This window comes from Erpetoichthys calabaricus, chromosome 10, assembly GCF_900747795.2.
Source record: "Erpetoichthys calabaricus chromosome 10, fErpCal1.3, whole genome shotgun sequence".
Taxonomy (NCBI): Eukaryota; Metazoa; Chordata; class Cladistia; order Polypteriformes; family Polypteridae; genus Erpetoichthys; species Erpetoichthys calabaricus.
This window is the reverse complement of record NC_041403.2, coordinates 31,139,635-31,162,193: the sequence shown is the minus strand read 5'-3', so window position 1 is coordinate 31,162,193 and position 22,559 is coordinate 31,139,635. Positions and strand designations below refer to the sequence as shown.

The window sequence follows — 22,559 nt, the reverse complement described above, 5'->3', positions numbered from 1 at the left end:
GGTTAAGATGAATTTTGTATTTTTAAATGTTTTAAACTGTTTATTTGTATATGCTTGTATATTGTAATCTTTTTAGTTAGCCAATAAAAGGTGTCATTTTGCTTGATGTTTCACTTTATTTGTATAGGTAAGAAGAAAAAATGATATTGGAAATGGTTACTTATAAAACTGATCGTATTTTTACTCTTAATATATTGAAGTTTGTTCTTGTTTACAAATTTTGATTAAGTAATATTCTATTAAAGTCCATATGCCCAGTAAGTATAGGATAGGAACTTAGACAAGTGTAATTTTTCTGTTTATTTTTGTATGAGGTTTTTTTGCTTTAAATTTTAACTAAATATTTTGAAGCAAAGACTGTGGAATTATTTGCATACGAATCACATTTACTACCTGAACCAATGAAATGAGATGAAGCTGCCGAATTTTGGAAACCCTGGAACAAAGTACCTACACAAATACTAAAATAATTTAGAACAATTTTCAGAGAGGGGTGCAAAGACCTCAGGTGTTTTAGCAAGACCCAAATAAAGCACCTGAGGGCAATTATAAAATGATCAGGGGTTGAATTACAATGCTTACGTAAAAAATTAACAAAAGGGCAACATTACATCAAAAACAGAACTCTAGATAAAAAACATTAAGCAAGTGTAAAGTGCAAGAAAAAAATGCAAAACATTTACTGTTTTATTTCATCCTTATTTTCATTGAATATTAATGTTTTCTGATGTGTTTATACATATAGATAGATAGATAGATAGATAGATAGATAGATAGATAGATAGATAGATACTTTATTAATCCCAATGGGAAATTCACATATGTGTGTGTTTGTGTAAATATTCGTATATTTTTGCCAATTTACATTTTCATTTGCCTTGTTTGTTATGTTCATTTATTTTTATTGAATATAATTGTGTTCTGGGCGGCACGGTGGCGCAGTGGGTAGTGCTGCTGCCTCGCAGTTGGGAGATCTGGGGACCAGGGTTCGATTCCCGGGTCCTCCCTGCGTGGAGTTTGCATGTTCTCCCCCGTGTCTGCGTGGGTTTCCTCCGGGTGCTCCGGTTTCCTCCCACAGTCCAAAGACATGCAGGTTAGGTGGATTGGTGATTCTAAATTGGCCCTAGTGTGTGCTGGGTGTGTGGGTGTGTTTGTGTGTGTCCTGCGGTGGGTTGGCACCCTGCCCAGGATTGTTTCCTGCCTTGTGCCCTGTGTTGGCTGGGATTGGCTCCAGCAGACCCCCGTGACCCTGTGTTCGGATTCAGCGGGTTGGAAAATGGATGGATGGATGGATAATTGTGTTCTACTGTATACATATATATTTTTTTTATCATTTATTTGGTTGATCATTTACAGTATTTAAATAGATTATATGCTGTTATTCTTTACACTGCTGCTTATACTTAACATTGCTATACTTTATGTAGTTTAGATATTGTAAATGTTTCTTTTACATGACTCTATAACTCCAAATACTTTACATGGAATAACTAATGTTATTTTGTATTAATGTATGTGTTTATAAATAGTTTCATTACATGCAGAAGGTTGATTAGGACATGTATGACTTTCACTATATTCTATACACAGGACAATAATGACCCTATAATTCTTTCTTTCTTTCTTTCTTTCTTTCTTTCTTTCTTTCTTTCTTTCTTTCTTTCTTTCTTTCTTTCTTTCTTCAGTATATGTGGGATACAGCATTTGGAACGAGCAGGAAACAACTTGACTCTGTTTGACTCCTTGTACTTCTGCATTGTGACGTTCTCGACTGTTGGCTTTGGGGATGTTACTCCTAAGATCTGGCCTTCCAAGCTTTTGGTGGTTATTATGATCTGCGTGGCTCTGGTAGTTTTACCCATTCAGGTACATAAATTTGAAATCATACTATTGCATAATACATTTTTCTCACTGGAAGAATGTTGCTGATATATGCTTTGAAATTCATTTTTAGCATGCTAGGAAATAATGATTTGTATCAACAAACTTAAATTAGAAAGTAAGTCTAATTTTGATTTAACTTTGTTATTGAAAATTAGTAAGATTAAAGCAAACTTGATGTTTTCTAGTTTGAACAATTGGCATATTTATGGATGGAGAGACAGAAATCTGGTGGGAACTATAGCCGTCACAGAGCTCAGACCGAGAAGCATGTCGTATTGTGTGTGAGCTCCCTGAAAATTGACCTGCTTATGGACTTTCTTAATGAATTTTATGCCCATCCCCGATTACAGGTAATGCTGCTCACCTTTAATATCTAAAAGAATTCTAAATAAGTCCAACCTAGATGATAGTATATTTAAAAATACATTTAGAAAATGTTTTATTGACAAAATTGCTTTAATATGGGATGGCATGATGGCATAAGGCTTAAAACTACTAACTTGTAGCTCCAGCATCTTTTCTTTAACTCATAACCTGGACACTGTCAGTGTTGAGCTTGTTTTGTTGCCCCCTGCCCCAGGTGGGTGTGGATTTTTCTTCAGTGGCACAGTTTTCTTCCATTTTTCATACAGTTGTGAGGTATAAGTTAATAAGCCATTCTAAACCAGCTATATATAAGTTTGGATTTGGCAGTGAGATATACTGGGATCTTGTCCAAAGCTGATTCCTCTCATGTGGGGTGAGTTCTGGCCCCCTGTGACAATGAATTGAATTACGGAGCATGAGAATGTTATGTTTTAAAATAGGAGGTCATGATGGTGGAGTAGTTAGTGCTGCTCTCCCACACCTCTAGAGTTGTTCTTTCAAATCTTGGCCAGAGCACTGATTTTAATGAGTTTGGGTGGATTTTCTCCAATTCTCCCTGCATCCCAGTGATAGCCAGTTTCAGCTCATTTGTGATTCTAAATTAGTGTTTATGTGAGGATGCTCTACTGTGAACCTGTGTCTTGTCCATTTTGGGTTTTTGTCCCATGCTGTTAGAATAAACTAGAACTGTCTGCATTTCTGTGCTTGGAATAAAGTTGACTGGAAATTAACGATTATTTTAAAATATACTCTTTTGTTGTTTAATGTTGTAATAATGGCAATTGACAGTTCTCGCCCTAGTGAGCTTGTTGTGACACCATGTAGGAAAGGATAGCACATGTGCATTTGAATAACATGCTGAAGCCCTGAAGGTGAGACATCAGTGAATGTAAATGATTACGGCAAGGCCATTCAAAACTGAACTGTGAAATGGAAATGTCAATTGTTGTCTTCACCCCATTAAACAATCGACTTGAGCTCCCTATTGATGCATCTTCCATTTAAGTGTTTATGTGAACAAAATGCACTTCCTTAATTTTGGGGATTGTGATATCTTTGTTACAAATGTCACATACATGCATGCATTTTGTATCGCACTTACACAATTCAGGGTCTCTAGAAACAAGTTCTCATATCAGGATCAGTGGATGCAAAACAGGAATCAAAGACGGACAAGGTGCCAGTCTGTCATAGACAACACTCATACTTAAACCTGTTTAGAGGTGAGCCCATGGGAGGAGGGACCCACTTTACCTCTTCGGCCTGTGCCCGGCCGAGCCCCATGGATGCAGGCCCAGCCACTAGGCACTCGCCATCCAGCCCCACCTCCAGGTCTGGCTCCAGTGACCCGCGTCCGGGTGAGGGAAAACGCCGTCCAAATTTTTTATTCTTCATAGGTGGTTTACTGAACCGCTGTTTGTCTTATCCCTCACCTAGGACCAGTTTGCCTTGGGTGACCCTACCAGGGGCATAAAGCCCCAGACAACAGAGTTCCTATGAACATTGGGACACACAAACCCCTCCACCACGATAAGGTGGCGGTTTGAGGACAATCATAGACTACAACCAATAAAGCAGTTAAACTTAGTTTAACAACAAGTTATATAAGAATATAAAATATCACGGTACGGAGCCCCATAAGTGTCAAACAAAACAAAAAATCCATTTGAACGAATTATTAACTCATTCAAATGAATTATTTTTATTTTTTCTCTGACTTTTATTTCAGTAGTACAGAGCCCAGTTCTGTGTTACTTCTTTCGAAGAGATTATTCTTATTTTTCCACCTTGCAGTTCAGTTCTTATTACGGAGCCCCATACGATTTTTCTGGCATACAGTTCAGTGAACCAGAAGTGAACTGTAAGGTGTGCATTAACATCAGTGAACCAGAAGAAAACTAGTTGGAAGACCACCGCAGTTGAAACGGTTCTTTTGAAGAGTCCTGAAATGACTTTCAAACACAGGAGAAGTTACAGATGGATTTATGGAATTTTCTTTGAGAACGTGATATTCTGGAGTCAGTGGTGGAAACGTTAATGGAAGAAAAGGTAAATTTAAAGTCTAGTCAATAATGACACTGAACAGCGTAGAATAGACTGAAATCATTGGCTGGATTTACTCTTCCAGTTCTGATTCCCTAAACTGCATACTAGGAAAAATAAATAGCTACTGAAATGAGAAAGAAAATAAAAAATAATTAGTTTGAAATTACGTAACTTTTTCAAATGAGTTACATAATTCGTTTAAAAGAATTATGTAATATGTTGGAATGTATTACGAACTGGATTTTTTTTTTTTTGCCTGACACCTATGGGGCTTCATATCACAGAGCAAAGGTTTTTCTTTTTCCCCCATCAATTAGATAAATATTCGTAAAACAGATGGGTTTTCAATTGCTTCTTAAATACATGGAGGAAGTCAGCAGTACAGATGGAGTTGGGCAGCTCATTCCACCAACTACGAACTACACAGGAAAAAAGTCCAGATTGAGACTTGATACCACACAGAGTCGGCTTCACTAGACACTGTTTACCGACAGGCCTGAGTGGGCGAGAAGGAGCATAGCACCTCACCAGCGTCTCTGTATACGCTGACCTGCTGGCTACTCTCTAGGCAAGCATTAGGGATTTGAACTTAATGCTTGCTGCTACAGGGAGCCAATGTGGTGACCTGAAGAGAGGAGTGACGTGTGCCCGTCTTGGCTGATTAAATGCAAAATGGACCACTGCATTCTGGATCATCTGCGGTGGCTTGATAACACATGTGAGTACTCTTACCAAAAGCAAGACGCGACAAGACCAAAGCTAGTCATTTTGTTTATCTCCTCCTGTGCAACTGGTTGCATCAGGCAAAAAGCATTTTCCGTTGATTTCGATGAACAGCTGTGGTTTCCACGTTTTCCCATGCAATGCTGATGTTTTTCACTTCATTTTGGAATGTTCCTTGCCAGGTTGCTCGGGGGCTGCCAAATTTCCTACTTCTCCCTGGTGGGACCCAATGGATTGCAGTCGTTGGGTGGCAGCTGTTTGGCATCCATAGGATGTGCCCTGCAAATGGCATTCTGTGCTGCATAATTGGTCTCTTCCTGACTGCCAGAGTCAGCTCCTTTTAGAATTTCAACATTGGTGATGCTTGTATGTGACAGCAGGTGACACCCAGGATTCTTCTCAGGCAAGCAGTCATAAATCAAAGTGACTGTGATCATCAGAAAAAGACTGTTTACTGTCAAAGTGAAAACAGATTTCTGCAAAATGGTCAAATTACTTACAAATAAAAAACATAAAATAAATAACCCCTTAATTATTATTTCACTCAAGTCAGTATGTAGGAGATGTACCTTTGTCAGCCATGTCAGCCCTGAGTATGTGTGCACATGTCTCTTTCAGCTTTGCACATCTGGACAGTAGAATTTTTCTTCATTCTTTTTTGTAAAACTGCTCATGCTTTATCAGGTTGTATGGAGATCAGGAATGAACAGTCTTCTTGAAGTCCAGCTACAAATTCTCAACTGGATTGAGTTCTGGACTTTGATTTGACCACTCCAGGACATTAACATTGTCGTTTTTTGGCCATTCCCTTGTACTGTAGTTTTGGGTTTAGGCTTATAGTTATTCTATTGCTGCAAAGCAAATCTTCTCACAAGGCATAGGATTTTTGATGTTGATTTTCCTTCAGGACTTACCCATATTTTGCTGCATTCATTTTACCATCACAAGCATTCCAGGGCCTGCTAAGAGAAGCATCCCCACAGCATGATGCCACCACCACCATGCTTCACGATGGGGGTGTTATTTTTTTGATAATGTGCAGTGTTTAGCTTAAGCCAAATATGATGTTGAGTCTGATGGCCAGAAAGCTCAATAATGATGTCATCAGACCATAGTACCATCTTCCAGCTGACTTCGGAGTCTCACATGTACCTGTTGACAAAATGTTTTGAATTTTTTTTTAAACTAATGTCTTTGCCACATTTGTCATAAAGTCAGGACAGGTAAAGGCAAAAATTGTCATATTCATAGTCTCCAAGCTCATTTACTGTAAGTTGTAACTCCTTCAGAGCTCACTAGTCATCTTCTAGCAGATTTCCAGTTGTGCCGTACTCTTTCCATTTCGTAATCATTGATTTAACTGGTCTGCATGTGACTTGGATATTTTCTTGTCTCCTGACCTTGTGCTTTTAAATCCACTTTCTGGTTGCTTGGAGTGTTCTTTTGTCTTCATTGTGTGGGTTAGGCTACCATACTGGCTCACCACAAGTTGGACCACATTGATACTACAGTCAAGTGAAACCCCAGAGAGGTGATCTCCATTGAACTCATTCTGGGACTTCTAAAGCCAATTGGCTGCACAAGTGATAATTTATGGGTGTCTTATTAAAGGGTTGAATAATATGTGATCAATTAGTTTGTGTTTTATATTCATAATAATTTTAGAGTACTTTGCAGAGGTGTTTTTATTTTTATTTTTTACATTTATTTATCTGGCCGATGCCTCAATCCAGAGCAACTTACATTTCAGGTACAATTGGTTGCATTTCTTTTTTTTTCCAATTGGAGCACAGGCAGGTGAAGTGACTTGCTCACACTATGCCACACTGCCTACCTTTTTTGTTAATCAGTGTCAAAAATTCCAAAATTAAATCTTCTGTGATTCAAACTCTCTATATATAAAATCCAACATCTGTCTGTCTTTCTATATGTCTGTCCACTTTTCACGAGTGAACTACTTAAAGGATTTAAATTGTGTTTTTTCTATAATTTGCTTGAACGTTCCGGTTGATTTTGCGACTTCTCTCATCGCACTAAGTATCATAGTTCGCTTGCGGTACCGATTTATTTGTGCGAATCCGAGAGTCACGCAGCAGACTGAGGGGAGGGGGGTGGGGCCCGCCTCACTTATGTGCCAGCCTCGTTGCGTATCTTACCTCCACTTAGCTAGCGAACGAGAGAACTACGTAACGGATTTAGATCGGGTTGTTTTCTATAATTTGCATGAACATTCCGGTTGATTTTATGACTTCTCTCATCATACTAAGAATCATAGTTCGTTTGTAGGAGTGATATATTTACGCTAATCTGAGACAGAGGCTCCGGGTTGAGGGGAGGGGAAGCGTGACGTCAGGAGTCAGGATGTCACTCATGGGCCAGCCTCTGTGCGAATCGGTCTACCTCTCGTCACGTTTTGGAGTGTACCTTGCCTCTGCTTAGCTATACCTGTTTTTTGTTGATTTTTAAAGTTTGTCTTGTTTCACTACTACCCGGGTGGAGCCATGCGGGGCAGCTAGTTTTATATAAGAATACAATTTCTAAGGGGGTGAATAATTTTTATAGACACTGAGTAGGCAGCATCTGGACCAAAATGCAAATTCTCTATTTTGGTGCCTGCTAGACAGCCACTCTAACCACTGTGCCACCATGCCATTCCTGTGGGTGCTATCAAGAAGGATTATTTACATGCAATAAAAATAAGCAAACTCTTTGAATCATTGTGAAGAGGAATGCCAATGCTTAATTTAGGGTATCAGTTTAACTTCCAGATTGTGGCATTCTAATGTTTTGTTGCAATTTCCAGGATTATTATGTCGTGATACTATGTCCAACTGAAATGGACAGTCAGGTTCGTCGAGTTCTACAGATTCCAATGTGGTCACAAAGAGTTATTTATCTTCAGGGTTCAGCTTTGAAAGACCAGGACCTGTTAAGAGCCAAGTAAGCTTATTGTAAATTCATTATTCCATTGCTGAATGATTCTGCAAATGTTGTAATCTAACCTCTAATTGTTATGTAAGGATGAGTCATTGTTAATAAGCCTTTGTTTTTTAAAATAGTGACATCCAAATAAGAAAATGGCAAAACTATATTTGGAACTCGGATGTTATGCTAAAGTTAAAAGATGACTCTGTTTTTAATCATTGGCATGGCCTTTAATTTTAGATAAACACACAGAAAATGTATTTGGTCTTAAAACATTTAATTCTTCTTCCCATACTTTTCATATACTGTATCTGTTTTGGTCTGCCCGTTCTGTTATATAAGGGGTTAAACACAAGCAAGTTTCTCCAGATAAACCAGCCCCATTATTGTCTTTATAAATAAATGATTAACATTTTAAGCAACTGCAGCAAAGTAAATAAAGCATAGCAAAACTTTTTTAGCTGTTCAGATCAGATTATCTCTGTTTGTAAATTTTGCAATTTATTAACAAATAGCAAATATGCAGCCACAGTCAGTTTAAAGTTAAAGATTAAAGTTAGAAACTGAATAAGTATATGCACCAAATCATCAATCTTCATGTTTCAATTTGTATTTTGTTGGTTTGTTGCCATATGTCACAATCACAATGAAATTATTTTATTGCAGTTGTCAGTAAAGTCAGCGCACATATACAGTACAGTGTAATGCATGTAACAGCTTTAAGAATATCACAGATTTCACAAAAAAAACATAAATGATTTAATACCTTACTGTAGAAAATATAAATTAAGCAGTCCCTCTGCTCCAGGTTCAGTGTTACTGCTGTACTGGGACGAATGAAGAGTGAGGGCAAAAGCCAAATGCTTGGGGTGCCAACTGGACAAAACCCCTTTTAATTCTAATGAAAACCAAGAAAACCAACAAAAAAGATGCATTTGATTTTGCTCTTTGTGAGGTACAACTTTCTCTATGGGATTCGCTTTGCCGCAAGCTCCGGTCTGGATCTGCATGCACATTTGTAAGGTCATCACCAAAATGAGAAACCACCTTTCTGGAGCTTTCTGCTTTTATACCCTGCAGACAGGAAGAGGCGGGGCTTCCTTGGCTCCATTACCCTCAGGTGGTGTTTTCCCAAAGCTGACAAGACTGTCAATGACAGCACCCTGGGTGGTACTACTTACTTTAGGCAAACCTGAAAGGTGACCCTCTGGTGCACATGTATGACACTGTACAGCAAAACCAAAGAGCGGAGCACAGGTTCACATGTGTTGTCCGAGTTTATATAACCTGAGAGTCTACTATCTTGATGGCAATCTTATTAAATATTATTTTGCTTGCCATGCAAATTAACTACAGTATGCACTTTTTTTTGCATTGTTTGAAATCAGGCTGAGGTCTGAAATATGGCCATGCCTTGATGCAGAAAGCTACAAGATTTTTGGAGGCAGTAAATACTGAGTTACGATGTTTTCTTATGAGATTATGAGTGGCACAAGGACACAGTTCCTGCCTTACAGCACCTGGAAACTGGGTTCAAATCAGTGAATGGTGTCTGTGTGGAATTTACATGTTCTTCACGTGGATTTTCCATCCAGATACTCTAGCAGCTTTCTTCCTCAAAATCCCAAAGACATGAAGTTGATTAGTATCTCTAACTAAGCCAAATTCATGTGAATTGCTTTCATTTTAGATTCCAGTGGCCATTGCCCCATTAGCTGGATTAAATATGTTCTGCAACAGGCCTGGTATGTTAAATAATACTGCCTGAGGCAAGGCACATTATTGCCACCTTCCTATATACAGGATACCCTTACTGGGTATACACATGGCCCACATTCAATATTTATTGCAACACAAGGTTTATAATAAAATACCTTCAAAGACATGTATGTTAAATTGATTAGTAGCTCTTCTTCATCATCATCATCTTCTCCTTTTTCTTCTTCTTTTCCCACTTCTATGTGGGATCGATGTGGTTGATCAACCTTCTCTCTTCAGCTTGGTCCTGCACCTCCTCACCAGTCAAGCCCTCTTCCTTCAGATCTTCTTTTACTTTATCCATCCACCTCCACTTTGGCCTCCCGCACTTTCTCTTCCCCCACACTTCCATTCCCATCACTCTTTTGCCTACGTATTCATTGTGTTTCCTCATCACATGTCCATACTACCTCAGCCTACTTTCCTGTACTTTCTTAGATATCTCTACCACTTTTGTTGTACCTCTGATTGTCTCATTTCTTAATCTGTCCTTTTTTTCTAACTCCACACATAATCTCAACATTCTCCTTTTTGACAAATCTAAGTTCTTCTCCTGCTAGTCTTACCACTGTCATATAAACCTTAATTTAACCACAATACTCCTAATACCTCTTCCAATTATTCCATCCACACTTCACTCTATAGGTTGTCTGTGCATCTAATTCTCCATCTTGGGCTTCTATCGATCCTAGATTTTTAAATGTAATTAACTCTTTTTAATAGTTCTCCCTACAGACCAACCTCTGAATCCTGATCATTATTAAACCTCATATATTTCATCTTCTTCCTATTTACAATATCTTCAATCCTCTGTCTTCCAGAGCCCTTGTTTATTCTCCTAATTTCCTCTCCACTAACCCTTTTCTGGTACTATACCACACAATATCATCAGCACAAAGCATATACTTGGGGGATTGGTCTTTTATCCCATAACTTCACGCGGCCATATCCAGATCAAAGAGGTAATAACTTAAAGAAGATCCCTGGTGCAGATCTTCTCAAACTGGAATCCTGTCAGTTACCCCACCACTGCTTTTAACCCAAGTCCTCACTCCGTCATACACATACACAGGACTAACTTGTCATACGTCTCTGGTGCTCCTTTCTCTCTCACACATTTCCAGACCTCTTGGCATGGCACTCTAGCATAAGCCTTCTCCAAATCAATAAACGCCATATGCAATCCTTTCTGTTTTTCTCAAAGCTTCACTGTCATCTGTCTTAATGCAGAAAGTGCATGAGTTGTTCCACTCCCTGGCATAAAACTAAACTGTTCCTCCCCTATGGTGCTGTCTTCCATAAGCCTTCTCTCTATAACCTCTCACAAATTTTCATTATGTGTGACATCAGCTTTATCCTCCTAAACTTGCCACGATCCTTAATATTGCCGTTCTTCTTTTACACAGATATAAACACACCAATCCTCCACTTGATTGGTATCTCTAAATTAACTAAATCCATATGTATTGCTTTTAATTTAGATTCTAGCAGCTATTGACCCACTAGCTGGATTAACTAGTATGCTCTGTAATGGGGCCGGCACATTAAATAATGCTGTCCTGAGGCAAGGCACATTTTTTTGCCGACTCCCTATATTGAGTATATCTTTACTAGGTATACAAGTGGTCCACATACAATATGTATGACAATACAGAGTTTTTAATAAAATACTCCCATGGTGTAGTACAATCTTGGAACAACAGGCAAAATAATAAATATTGTTCTTAATTAAAAAGATTAATAAAAGAATTAAAACTAATCAGGGGCAGCACGGTGGCGCAGTGGTAGCGCTGCTGCCTCGCAGTTAGGAGACCCGGGTTCGCTTCCTGGGTCCTCCCTGCATGGAGTTTGCATGTTCTCCCCTTGTCTGCGTGGGTTTCCTCCCACAGTCCAAAGACATGCAGGTTAGGTGCACTGGTGATCCTACATTGTCCCTAGTGTGTGCTTGGTGTGTGTGTGTGCCTTGCGCCCTGTGCTGGCTGGGATTGGCTCCAGCAGACCCCCATGACCCTGTGTTAAGATATAGCGGGTTAGATAATGACTGACTGACTTCTTCTGATTGACCCAAATATGTATTTTTATTAAGTTTTGTGGTTATGAAACAGAATGCAGAACAATACTTGGCTCTTTTGCTCATCCCGCACGCTCCTCTAAGTGACTTAGCAGTCTCAAGCTCTGTTCTGCAAGTTAAAAGGCACCAGCCCTTTCTAACTAAACACACACATTCCAACTTAAAAGACATTTTACAGACTTTGTGCTTGTGCCTGACACCTTAACAACATACCAGAAATGCACAAAATGTTTAGAACACCATGATCAATATATACACAACACTATATGTGAAAATCAGGAAGATGAACACCAGTATGAGTTACGGAAATGTTGTTCTGAAATGCATTTGCAGCATTTTGATGCTCAGGTGCTTGCAGTGCAGCAACTTGCAGTTTTGAGACATCTGAGATATTTAAAATTAAAATCCATCCATCTCCTAACCTGCTCTGTCCTGAGTAGGGTTGCAGGAAAGCTGGAGCACAAGGAAGGAACAATTTCTGGACAGGTCACCAGTCCATCCCTGGGTGAACCCACTCTACACACACACACACAGAGCAGGGCCATCACCTACCCTTCATGTCTTTGGAGTACACAATCAGAGGAAACCTATGCAAACTCCATGAAGGGACCACCCAGGACTGACCCAGAGGACCAATTTAGAATCGCCAATCCACCTAACCTGCATGTCTTTGGACTGTGGGAGGAAACCGGAGCGCCCGGAGGAAACCCACGCAGACACGGGGAGAACATGCAAATTCCACGCAGGGAGGACCCGGGAAGCGAACCTGGGTCTCCTAACTGCGAGGCAGCAGAGATACCACTGCGCCACCGTGCCGCCCATATGGTTCATTTATTTAATTTTTATTAATAATATGCAATACTAGGTACATATTTATTTTGTGGTATTAGTTTCATGAGCTCTGCGGTGGGTTGGCGCCCTGCCCGGGATTGGTTTCTGCCTTGCGCCTTGTGTTGGCTGGGATTGGCTCCAGCAGACCCCCGTGACCCTGTGTTGGGATTCAGTGGGTTTGAAAATGGATGGACAGTTTCATGATCTGGTACAATGTGTCACCCAAGGCAATCAGCCACCCTTTCACCTGTTCTGCTTGCTTCTCCTTATAAATCATTTAAAAAAAAAAATTCTGTAAAAGATATTCTTGAAAATGGCCAGCTTTTAGAATTCATAATATAATGCCCATAAAGTACAGATTGTATGCAATTTTTCATTTTATGCTTCTAAGACCCACAAAAATCTTGCTAATGACATTCATTTACATATTTCAGTATTGAAAAGAACAAGTAGACAATACTTCATATTTAAGCGTTTTGTTCACAATGATTTGACTCAAAAATGATTATTCTTTATGCTCAATCTGTCAAAAGCATTTGTACTTAAAATGGGACACAATAAAAATACAAATCATGGCTCTATTAAGATTAAAAAATGCAGACCTGAAGTGCTGTTAATAGTGATTCAAAATACAAATGATTATTAAAACACTACAAAGGAAAGCCATCTCGTTTCCAGCCGTTGCATAATTTCGGAACAACCAAGGTGCTGCCATTTAACTGGGACGATGCTTCCCTCTAGTGGGCAGAACTGAAATAGCATCACTGGAGTAAAGGAATTCTTTACATGTACAGATGGCTGTTGTAAACTGCTGATGAAATGTGAATTCAGCTATTTGTAGATGCTGTGCAAACTTGTAGAGCTGGGCTGGTGCTCTGTCTAGCTGTTTTAAAAATCTACCACTTTAAATGCACATATTCAAAGAAAGGTAGAATTACCTTTATAGTATCATCTTACAGATTCTATAGTATAAAGGTTACATTTAGCAATTTTATTATTATTTTTTGTTTGCCTGACAACTTTGTCCAAGGTGACTTGCAAATTGTGAGAAATAATTGGTTACATTTCTTGTGTTTTTACAATTGGAGCACAGGCAGATTAAGTGACTTGTTCAGGGTCACAGTGTCAATAGCAGGATTTGAACCCACAACCTCAAGTCCAAAGCCTTAACCACTACACCACACTGCATGCCAGTTTATCAGAAAGCTGAAAAACAAAAACCTTTTTACAGTACATGTAATCTTTTCAAAATAATGTACTCATAGCTATTTCTGCTATAAAAACACATCTACTGATTAGAACCTTAGCATCACTTGCTTAAAAAATGCAAATTTTTCTTTACATTCAGATTCTGTATACAGTACTTACATAAAAGCATTACGGATAGATAGATAGATGTGAAAGGCACTATATGATAGATAGATAGATGTGAAGGGTATGATAGATAGATAGATAGATAAAATGGCACTACATAATACAGTAGATATATACAGTAGATAGATAGATATAGATGTGAAAGGCACTATATGATAGATAGAAATTGAAAGGCACTATATAATAGATAGATATTTTTATTTATTTTTTATTTTTAATATAAACTTTATTTTGCACAATAATAGAAGACATGAACACATCAATACAAATAACAATTTCTCCAGAAAAATAACAATGCCATTACTCCTCCACTATTATATTAATAATATAATATTTGTGGTTGACCCGATCAAAAGCCTTTTCTTGATCTATAGATAGAATGCCAACATCGAGATTGAAAGCTTTCAATGCGGAAATAACGTCCCTAACCACAAATATGTTGTCGTGAATTTGTCTGTCCAGTACGCAGTAGGACTGGTAAGGATTTATGATGCTGCCCATCACTTTTCTCAGCCTCATCACTAACCCCTTTGAGATGATTTTATAGTCAGTGCAGAGTAAGCTCACAGGCCTCCAGTTCTTCAGAAGGCAGAGGTTGCCTTTCTTATGTAGCAAAGTGATGACAGCTTGGCGACAGTTGACCGGAAGCTCCCCTGCTTGCAAACTGTCCTGTACCACCTCAAACAAGTCCATGCCTAATAATGGCCAGAACTGTTTATAAAATTTAACCGGTAAGCCATCAGTTCCTGGCGTCTTTCCAGTATTTAGACTGTCGAGTACAACTGTAAGTTCTTGAAAAGTGAGGTCACTCTCCAGAATCTTGGCGGAATCGTCAAAAATGTGAGGCAGTCCTTTGAACAAAGTGGCTGAAGAAGAGAAACTGAGCGTCTCCTTTGAAAACAAAGTCTCATAAAATGACAAAGCAAAGTTTTGAATGTCCGCAGGCTCTCTCAGCTCTTCTCCGGTATCTTTTTGGAGAACATGAATAACTTTAACTTGGGCTTCCTTTTTCTCCAAAGCAAAGAAACATTTTGTTGGTGCATCAAGATGGTTAAATTTTTGAAAGCCGAAACATATTAAAGCTCAGTGAGCTCAAAGTTCCAATAAATCCTGAAGTGTTGTTTTCTTTGTGCTCAGGTTGTGCAGCAGATCCTCAGAGTAGCCATGTCACCGAGTCTGATGTAACTCAGTGATCTCCTCCTCGAGTTTCTTCATTTTTAAAATGCTGGCCTTGGTGACGTGTTCAAGGTATTGTTGACAGAATTGTCAAATCTGCACCTTGGACACGTCCCACCACTGTCTCAGGGATCCAGACTGCAGCTTGGTGGAACTCCACTGCTTCCAAAAGAAATTAGAACATTCCACAAAGTGACTGTCTTGAAGGAGAGTTGTATTGAAATGCCAGTAAGATTTAAATTTTTGCGGAGGAGAAAGGTAACAGACATCAGAGAGTGTTCGGAAAAAGTGACAGGAGTGATAAGAGTGTTAGTTAATAAATTGAGGTGCCGTTTTGGACTGTAAAAGCAATCTAAGCGGGCCATCGAGAGGTGCCCTTTGCTCCCTTTGAGCCATGTGAACTGTTTGTCAGCTGGAAAGTGAGAGCACCACACATCGACCAAGTCGTAGGCCTCGACAATTTCCTTGAGTATCCTGACTGATCGCGGCTCTGCCCCATTTCTATCCATAACACAGTCCTCTGTACAATTAAAACCCCCCCCCCCGCCCCCCAGCACGACGATCTCATTATTAGTGAATTCTTCCAAAACCCCCCTTAATAATTCACAAAAATCCACCCTGGCAGTGCTGTTATTGGGGGCATAAACATTAATAAAAACCAACGAGTGGGGGCCATCCTCTGCTTGCACAGCTAACAGTCTGCCAGCCATAACCTCAGTCACCTTTGTGATTTTTAACAAGGAGGTTTTACTTATCAGCACTGCCACCCCCACACTCACACTGGTGCCATGACTGAAAAAGCCTGTCCCTCCCCAGTTCTGCACCCAGGCAGCCTGACTCTCCAGATTTGAGTGGGTCTCTTGTAGGAAACCCACATCTAAGTGCTTTTGTCGTAAAAAATCACAGACCAAGTTCCTCTTTAAATTGCCTCGACAGCCATTTACATTTAGGGTATCCACATGTAACTCAGCCATAGTTACACCACAAAAGAAATAAAAAACACACCAGAAAACCAAGAGATTCACTTGCTTGACTGCAGCATCCATCAGGACTTATTTTGAAGAATCTTGCGCACTCGACTTATTACATTTTTTAACTTGGTGGTCTCCTTTTGGTCCAACCCTAAATTAGCTGCATTGCGTTTTATATTTTTTGCTGAGCTCAAAAAGAGATCAAGGTCCAGAAAATAGTCTTACACTTGAACACCTCTTTTTCCCTCTAAATATTCCAAGAACTTCCTGATGCTCATTGTACTGTATCCTCCTTTATGCTCCAAACTAAACACTGAGAAGGTGTTGCCAGAAACACACTCCACACCTTCACCACTATCTGCAATATCCCTCTTTTTAACTGACACAGTTTGTTTTTTGGACAGATTGTCCTACATTAAAATCTTCTTTGCGCCCGTGGTGGACTCCACTGCTTCTTTTCTTTTCCTAGTGGTTATATGTGATGTCTCCTTACACCCACTCGACTCCACACTCACACCCATCATGTCTGCCTCACTCAGTGCTGCTCTTTTCGCAACTTTTATTTCCTTCTTGCTGCTGCTGCTGCTTGCTTTTTGTTTAGTGCCCAAGCCCAACTCAAGATTGCCCTTAATATCAACAGTGGGCATGTCTGAGTTTGTCTCATTATTAGTTGGCAGTGTTGCACCACTTGGAGATGGATCATCTCCTGCTGTATCAATACTGCTCCCTTCATCCTAAAGCAGGGTGACATTCTTATTACTGCAGACCTCTGCAGACTGACCAGTGGGGGCCTCCTCAGTCTCAGCTGGGTGCCCTTCTTTAAGGACGAAGGCTCCTTCACCTGGGACACTGGGCTCATCTACAGGTGTATCACCAGCCTCAGCCAGCACACCTTCATTATTATTGTCATGCTCTTTTTTAGAGTCTATTGAAGCATTACCTTCGTCAGCAGGCTCCATTTGCTCCTCAGTTTTCTTCTCATCTAATTCACTCACACTATCAGTCAGCTCATCTTCTTCAAAATCCTCCTTCTCCTCTTCAGTCTCTAGCTCACTCTCTCTACTTTCTTCATCACTTAAATAAACATTCTCTCTTTTACAGTCAATCGCTTTATGGCCTGCTCTACCACAATTGAAACATTTCATCGATTCAGAACTCACGAACACCACGTAATCCACACTCTCCACTCAGAACTTTAAGGCCACGTTAAGTTCATCATTTGTGTTATTTAAAATAAAATAAAACTGTCGCCTGAAAGACACAACATGCTTTAAATAAGGGGATCTGCAGCCCAGTGGAATCATACTAATCGGAGACATCACTTCACCATACAGTATATGCGCAGTTCTCGCTGCAAGATTTCATTACTTAAAGGAGGCACATTAGAAATAATAACCTTACGAGCAGGAGTCAACAGCAACAACACTGAGATCAGCGTGCCATTAATCACAACACCCTGCGCGACCAGTTGGGACACCAGTTCTTCATCGTCCAGGAAAATCACCACTGCTTTATTTGTACGTGATGCCGGCCGCACATTTTACACCCTTACACCTTACAGACCTCCATAACGCAAGCTTCCACCAAGACCGCCGGATCAACTAGCAACCTTATGACGTGCCTTCTGGAAAGATTTGAAAAACTATGTGGAGATAAGCCATCTCGAATAACTTTGGACGCCGCTATCACCTCTTTAAAAACAGAAAAAGTATTTGTAAAACTAAAACAAACAAACAAAAAAAAAGAAAAAGAGAGATACTCACAACACGCACCAGTCGTCGACGACCGAAACCACAGACACGCCCACCCCAGACCACAGCAATCGAGAACCAAACGGACAGAGAGATAGATAGATAGATAGATGTGAAAGGCACTATATGATAGATAGATAGATAGATAGATAGATAGATAGATAGATAGATAAAATGGCACTACATAATATAGTAGATACATAGATAGATAGATAATTCTTTATTTAATCAGCCATCCATCTTCCAAACCCAATTTTCCACGGCAGGGTCTTGGAGAAGTTGGAGCCTATCTCAGCAATCACCCGGCTCAAGACAGAAACAGTCCCAGGACAGAGTGCGTCACACATCAGCCATCAATGTAGCATTTCCAGTCCACCTAACCTGCATACCTGAGGAGGAAACTGGAGCACCGAGACTTGGATAGTTAAAACACTGTTGTTCATGGAGTCTTACATGTAACTACTCCACCAATATAAAATAACACTCTGAAAGCTGATGCCATAGACTGGGTAGAGGATTAGGAATAAAAAGGCCTGGTTGAAAAAGATAGAAGACAAAGGTGGCAAAATGCTAAACGGTGTTGGCTATTAGCATAATAAATAATGGGCATGGATATGCATAACCTAATGTAAAAGTGGGCTTGACTGAAACTTGACAAAATGCACTTAGTTGTTGTCCATTGGCTTAAGCTGGAGTGTCAAAGTATCTTATTTATGTTAAGCTATGTACAAAAATGTCTCCATGCCCAGGAACAGTGTCTTTCTACACGACCGACTAGCTTTAACTTTTTATTGAAGTCTAAATTGGAACCAGAAGGCTTTGAATTTGATTTTCTGACTTGGGATTTTATTCTGCAACACCCCTATGCACCATAGACAAAATCTGACTTCTTGAGTTGAAATACATGAAAAGGAATATCAAGAAGGTGGGGCTACCATCATGAATATTAATCTTAAATTATGTTATAATACTTCATCTCAAAATGCTGGTAATCATTTAGCTGACAACAAGCATCATAGCTAGAAACAGTATGGCTGCTCTCATAGTGAAAACTGTTGACAGCGATGACATCTCTGCCATAATGATACAAATGTTGAAACATCAGGGAAACATTAATAATACGATGAGAGCTTGTGGGTGCAAACAACAGATAATACCAAGTTGCATTTGTGATCTGCTTATTTTGGCATTTTCCCAAATCTCAGGTATTAGTTGACTGAACAAGTTTTCTGTCACTCAGCCTATTCACTTAGTTTCATCAACAGTCTCTTTCGAAATACAAGATCGCCACTGGCTATCAGATAGGGTTGCTCTATCTAAAACATCCAAACTGATGGAGATGTCTACCATGATAATGTTCAAAATCTTACTATTTCTTATTTCACCCAGACACAATGCCTTATTTCCTGCTGTCACTGAATGGATAGTCAATTTCAAGGGAATGTCTGACAGAGGGTGGTCACTCATAGTAATATTTCTTTTTTTTAATGCTTCAGAATGGATAATGCAGAAGCTTGTTTTATTTTAAGCAGCCGTTGCGAAGTTGATCGAACAGCAGCTGTAAGTAAATGCATGTTTTACACATTTATTACATTAAAAATTTTACAGTTTGAGAAGGTGTCACCAAGATTAGCATAACATCCTTACAACTCTAGAATCCTGGTTTCAAATCCTGACCACTCCATAGTATGTAAACAATTTGCATGTTCTGTCCATCTTGTGTGGGTTTTTTGTGAGTGTTCAACTTCCCTTACATATTATATAGATGTGCAGGTTAGTGCAATTGGCGTGTTTGAGTAAGCAGACCATGCAATGGTCTACCTTATAGACATTGCTGCCAGGACTGGCTTCATCACCCAGCAACCCTGAATTAGAATATCGTTTAGAAAATGAAAGAATAATAATGTTTCTACAGAAATAGAACATTTGCACACTAGAAAGATTGTTTTTGGGAAGTCAAACAGCACAGAAATTAGAGTAGAGGATTAGTTTTTAGAACACCTACATGAGTGTATTTTTCGGCTTGCCTCCACTCTTGTCAATTTGTCTTTTTGTTTAAAGTTGGTTCCTGAATATAAGTACATTCCTTTAAATTTAATTAAATAACTGACGTAAGATATGGAAAACTAGGTTATATGTCATAAGACGAAATGGTGGCTCTGAGGATAAGGATCTGCACTGGTATCCCGAAGGTTGCAGGTTCGAATCCCCGTCACTGCCAAAAGAGATCCTACTCTGCTGGGCCCTTGAGCAAGGCTCTTAACCTTTAATTGCTCCAGGGGCACTGTATAATGGCTGACCCTGCGCTCTGACCCTAAGGTGTATGCAAAAACTAACAAATTCCTAATACAAGAAATTGTATAAGGCGAAAAAAAAGAAAACAGAGGGACATTTGTAAAGGGTTAGGTCTGTAGGGGAGAATCCCACTTAATAGTCCCACATATGCCAACTGAACCAGACCTCACAAGACGTCACTCATTGCAAATTAAATTCTTACAAGGTAGGATCTTGAGTTTGGAGCTCTGTCCTCATCCAAGGCTGGCCCTGTTCTGCACCATGACTTCCTGTTTGGCACCTCACTAAAGAGCGGTCATGCCAGAAGAGGTGGGATTTAAAAAAATGAGGCTAGAGGTCCTCCGAAAGGTTCTTCTCCATTCCAGGTCAAAAGACATAAAAGCAGTAAATGACCCTGTCACACCACAATCCTTCTATATTCTTCTATATGTTAAATACGTGAACAGACCATGTAAAACACTCACGTGGGCCTGACAACATATATTGACCTTTGCTCAGGTGATCCAATAATATTGTTCCAGAAAGATTCGGTTCTGCTGCTGCATGCAAACTAAGTGTGTTGACTTGTCCATGAAGCATAAAACACAGAATTCAGCCATACACCTGCTTTTAGGTCTGTTACTCATTAGTAGAATAGTGCTAAACTCCAGAAAAGGAACATTAATTATAAATAAAGGTAATCAGCCACAACATTAAAACCACCTGCCTAATATTGTGGAGGTCCTCCTCGTATCGCCAAAACAGCTCTGACCCATCAAGGCATGGACTCCACAAGACCACTGAAGGTGTCCTGTGTTATCTGGCACAAAGACTTCAGCAGCAGATCCTTTAAGTCCTTAAGTTGCAAGGTGGGGCTTCCATGGCTTGGAATTGTTTTTATAGCACATTCCACTGATGCTCAATCGGATCTATATTTGGGAAATTTGGAGGTTAAGTCAACACCTTGAACTCTTTGTCATGTTCCTCAAACCATTCCTGAACAATGTTTGCAGTGTGACAGGGCAAATTATTCTGCTAAAGAGAACACAGTCATCAGGAAATATTGTTTCCATGAAGGGGTGTATGTGGTCTGCAGAAATCATTAGACAGGCAAAGGATGTCAATATAACATCCACATGAATTCCAGGACCTTAGATTCACACTGCCTCCACCTATTTGTGTTCTTCCAAAGTGCCTCCTATTACCATCTCTTTCCCAGGTAAATCACACACACACACAGCCATCCATATTATGTAAGAGAAAACCTGATTCATTAGACCAGACCACCTTCTTTCATTATTTCATCGTCCAGTTCTGACAGTCATTTCCCATCTGCAGTTGCTTTCGGCACTAGATGAGTCAGCATGGGCACTCTGTCCAGTCCCATGTGCAGCAAGCTGTGATGCATTGTGTGTTCTGACACCTTTCTCTTATGGCTAGTATTAACATTTTCAGCAGTTTGTGCTATAGTGACTCTTCTGTGGGATCGGAACCAGACGAGCTAACTTCCCATGTGCATCAAAGAACTTTGGTTGCCCATGACCCTGTCGCTGGTACAAACAATTTGGCCCTTGTCAAAGTCATACAGATCCTTATACTTGCATATTTTTATAGAATCCAATTCATGTTTTTCAAGAACTTTTCATTTTACTGTCTATAGTTACATCTTTTCCAGGTTCTCAAAATTGAGCAGCTATGGAGTTAGCTAGGTGTCAAATGCATGACAAAAGAAATTCTACAGTTCAATAATTTTTGCTTCAAAAAAGTTAAGTGAAAAAAACCACTTAAATTCAGTAAACAGTTAAAAAAAGTAAGGAAAAGAGATAAAGGATTTTTTTATGTTTCATTACAATCTTAGTTTTCCCATGTTAAACTTCAGTGATGTTGTCTGTTGAACTTACATGGGGTTCACTTCACTATGTTCAAAATGTTCGGTACGGTTTAAAACTGTTTGCCTTCCATGCCTTACCGAGTGCAAGGCAGGTCATAGACTGAACCCTCCTCTAGTAAAAATGACAAAAAGTAATTTGAATATTTCATTTACAAGTTAGCCTTCCCTTCCATAGAAGCTTCCATTAACTCAGCACTAATATGCAGGCACACATTTTAACATAACTAGAAGATACTTTATATCTGTATTGTTGTCCGCATGTAGGGAGCAGGTTGAGAAGACGCTGGTGAGGTGGAGATATGCTCTAGAGAGGAGAGGAATGAAGGTCAGTAGGACCATTAAGAAAGAATACATGTGTGTAAATGAGAGGGAGGTCAGTGGAATGGTGAGGATGCAGGGAGTAGAGTTGGTGAAGGTGGATGAGTATAAATACTTGAGATCAACAGTACAGAGTAATGGGGATTATGGAAGAGAGGTGAAAAAGAGAGTGCAGGCAGGGTGGAATGGGTGGAGAAGAG

At 39.6% G+C, this 22,559-nt stretch overlaps 1 protein-coding gene across 2 annotated transcripts in view; it reads left to right on the top strand.

Moving 5' to 3' along the window:
* kcnt2 (potassium channel, subfamily T, member 2) overlaps positions 1–22,559 on the top strand; it is a 566,635-nt gene that overhangs the window by 150,890 nt on the left and 393,186 nt on the right. For both annotated transcript variants that reach the window (XM_051932499.1, XM_051932498.1), the window contains exons 10-13: positions 1,686–1,866; positions 2,070–2,234; positions 7,823–7,959; positions 19,373–19,436. In XM_051932499.1, the coding sequence (XP_051788459.1) occupies positions 1,686–1,866; positions 2,070–2,234; positions 7,823–7,959; positions 19,373–19,436 (547 nt within the window). The remainder of the gene's footprint in view (positions 1–1,685; positions 1,867–2,069; positions 2,235–7,822; positions 7,960–19,372; positions 19,437–22,559) is intronic.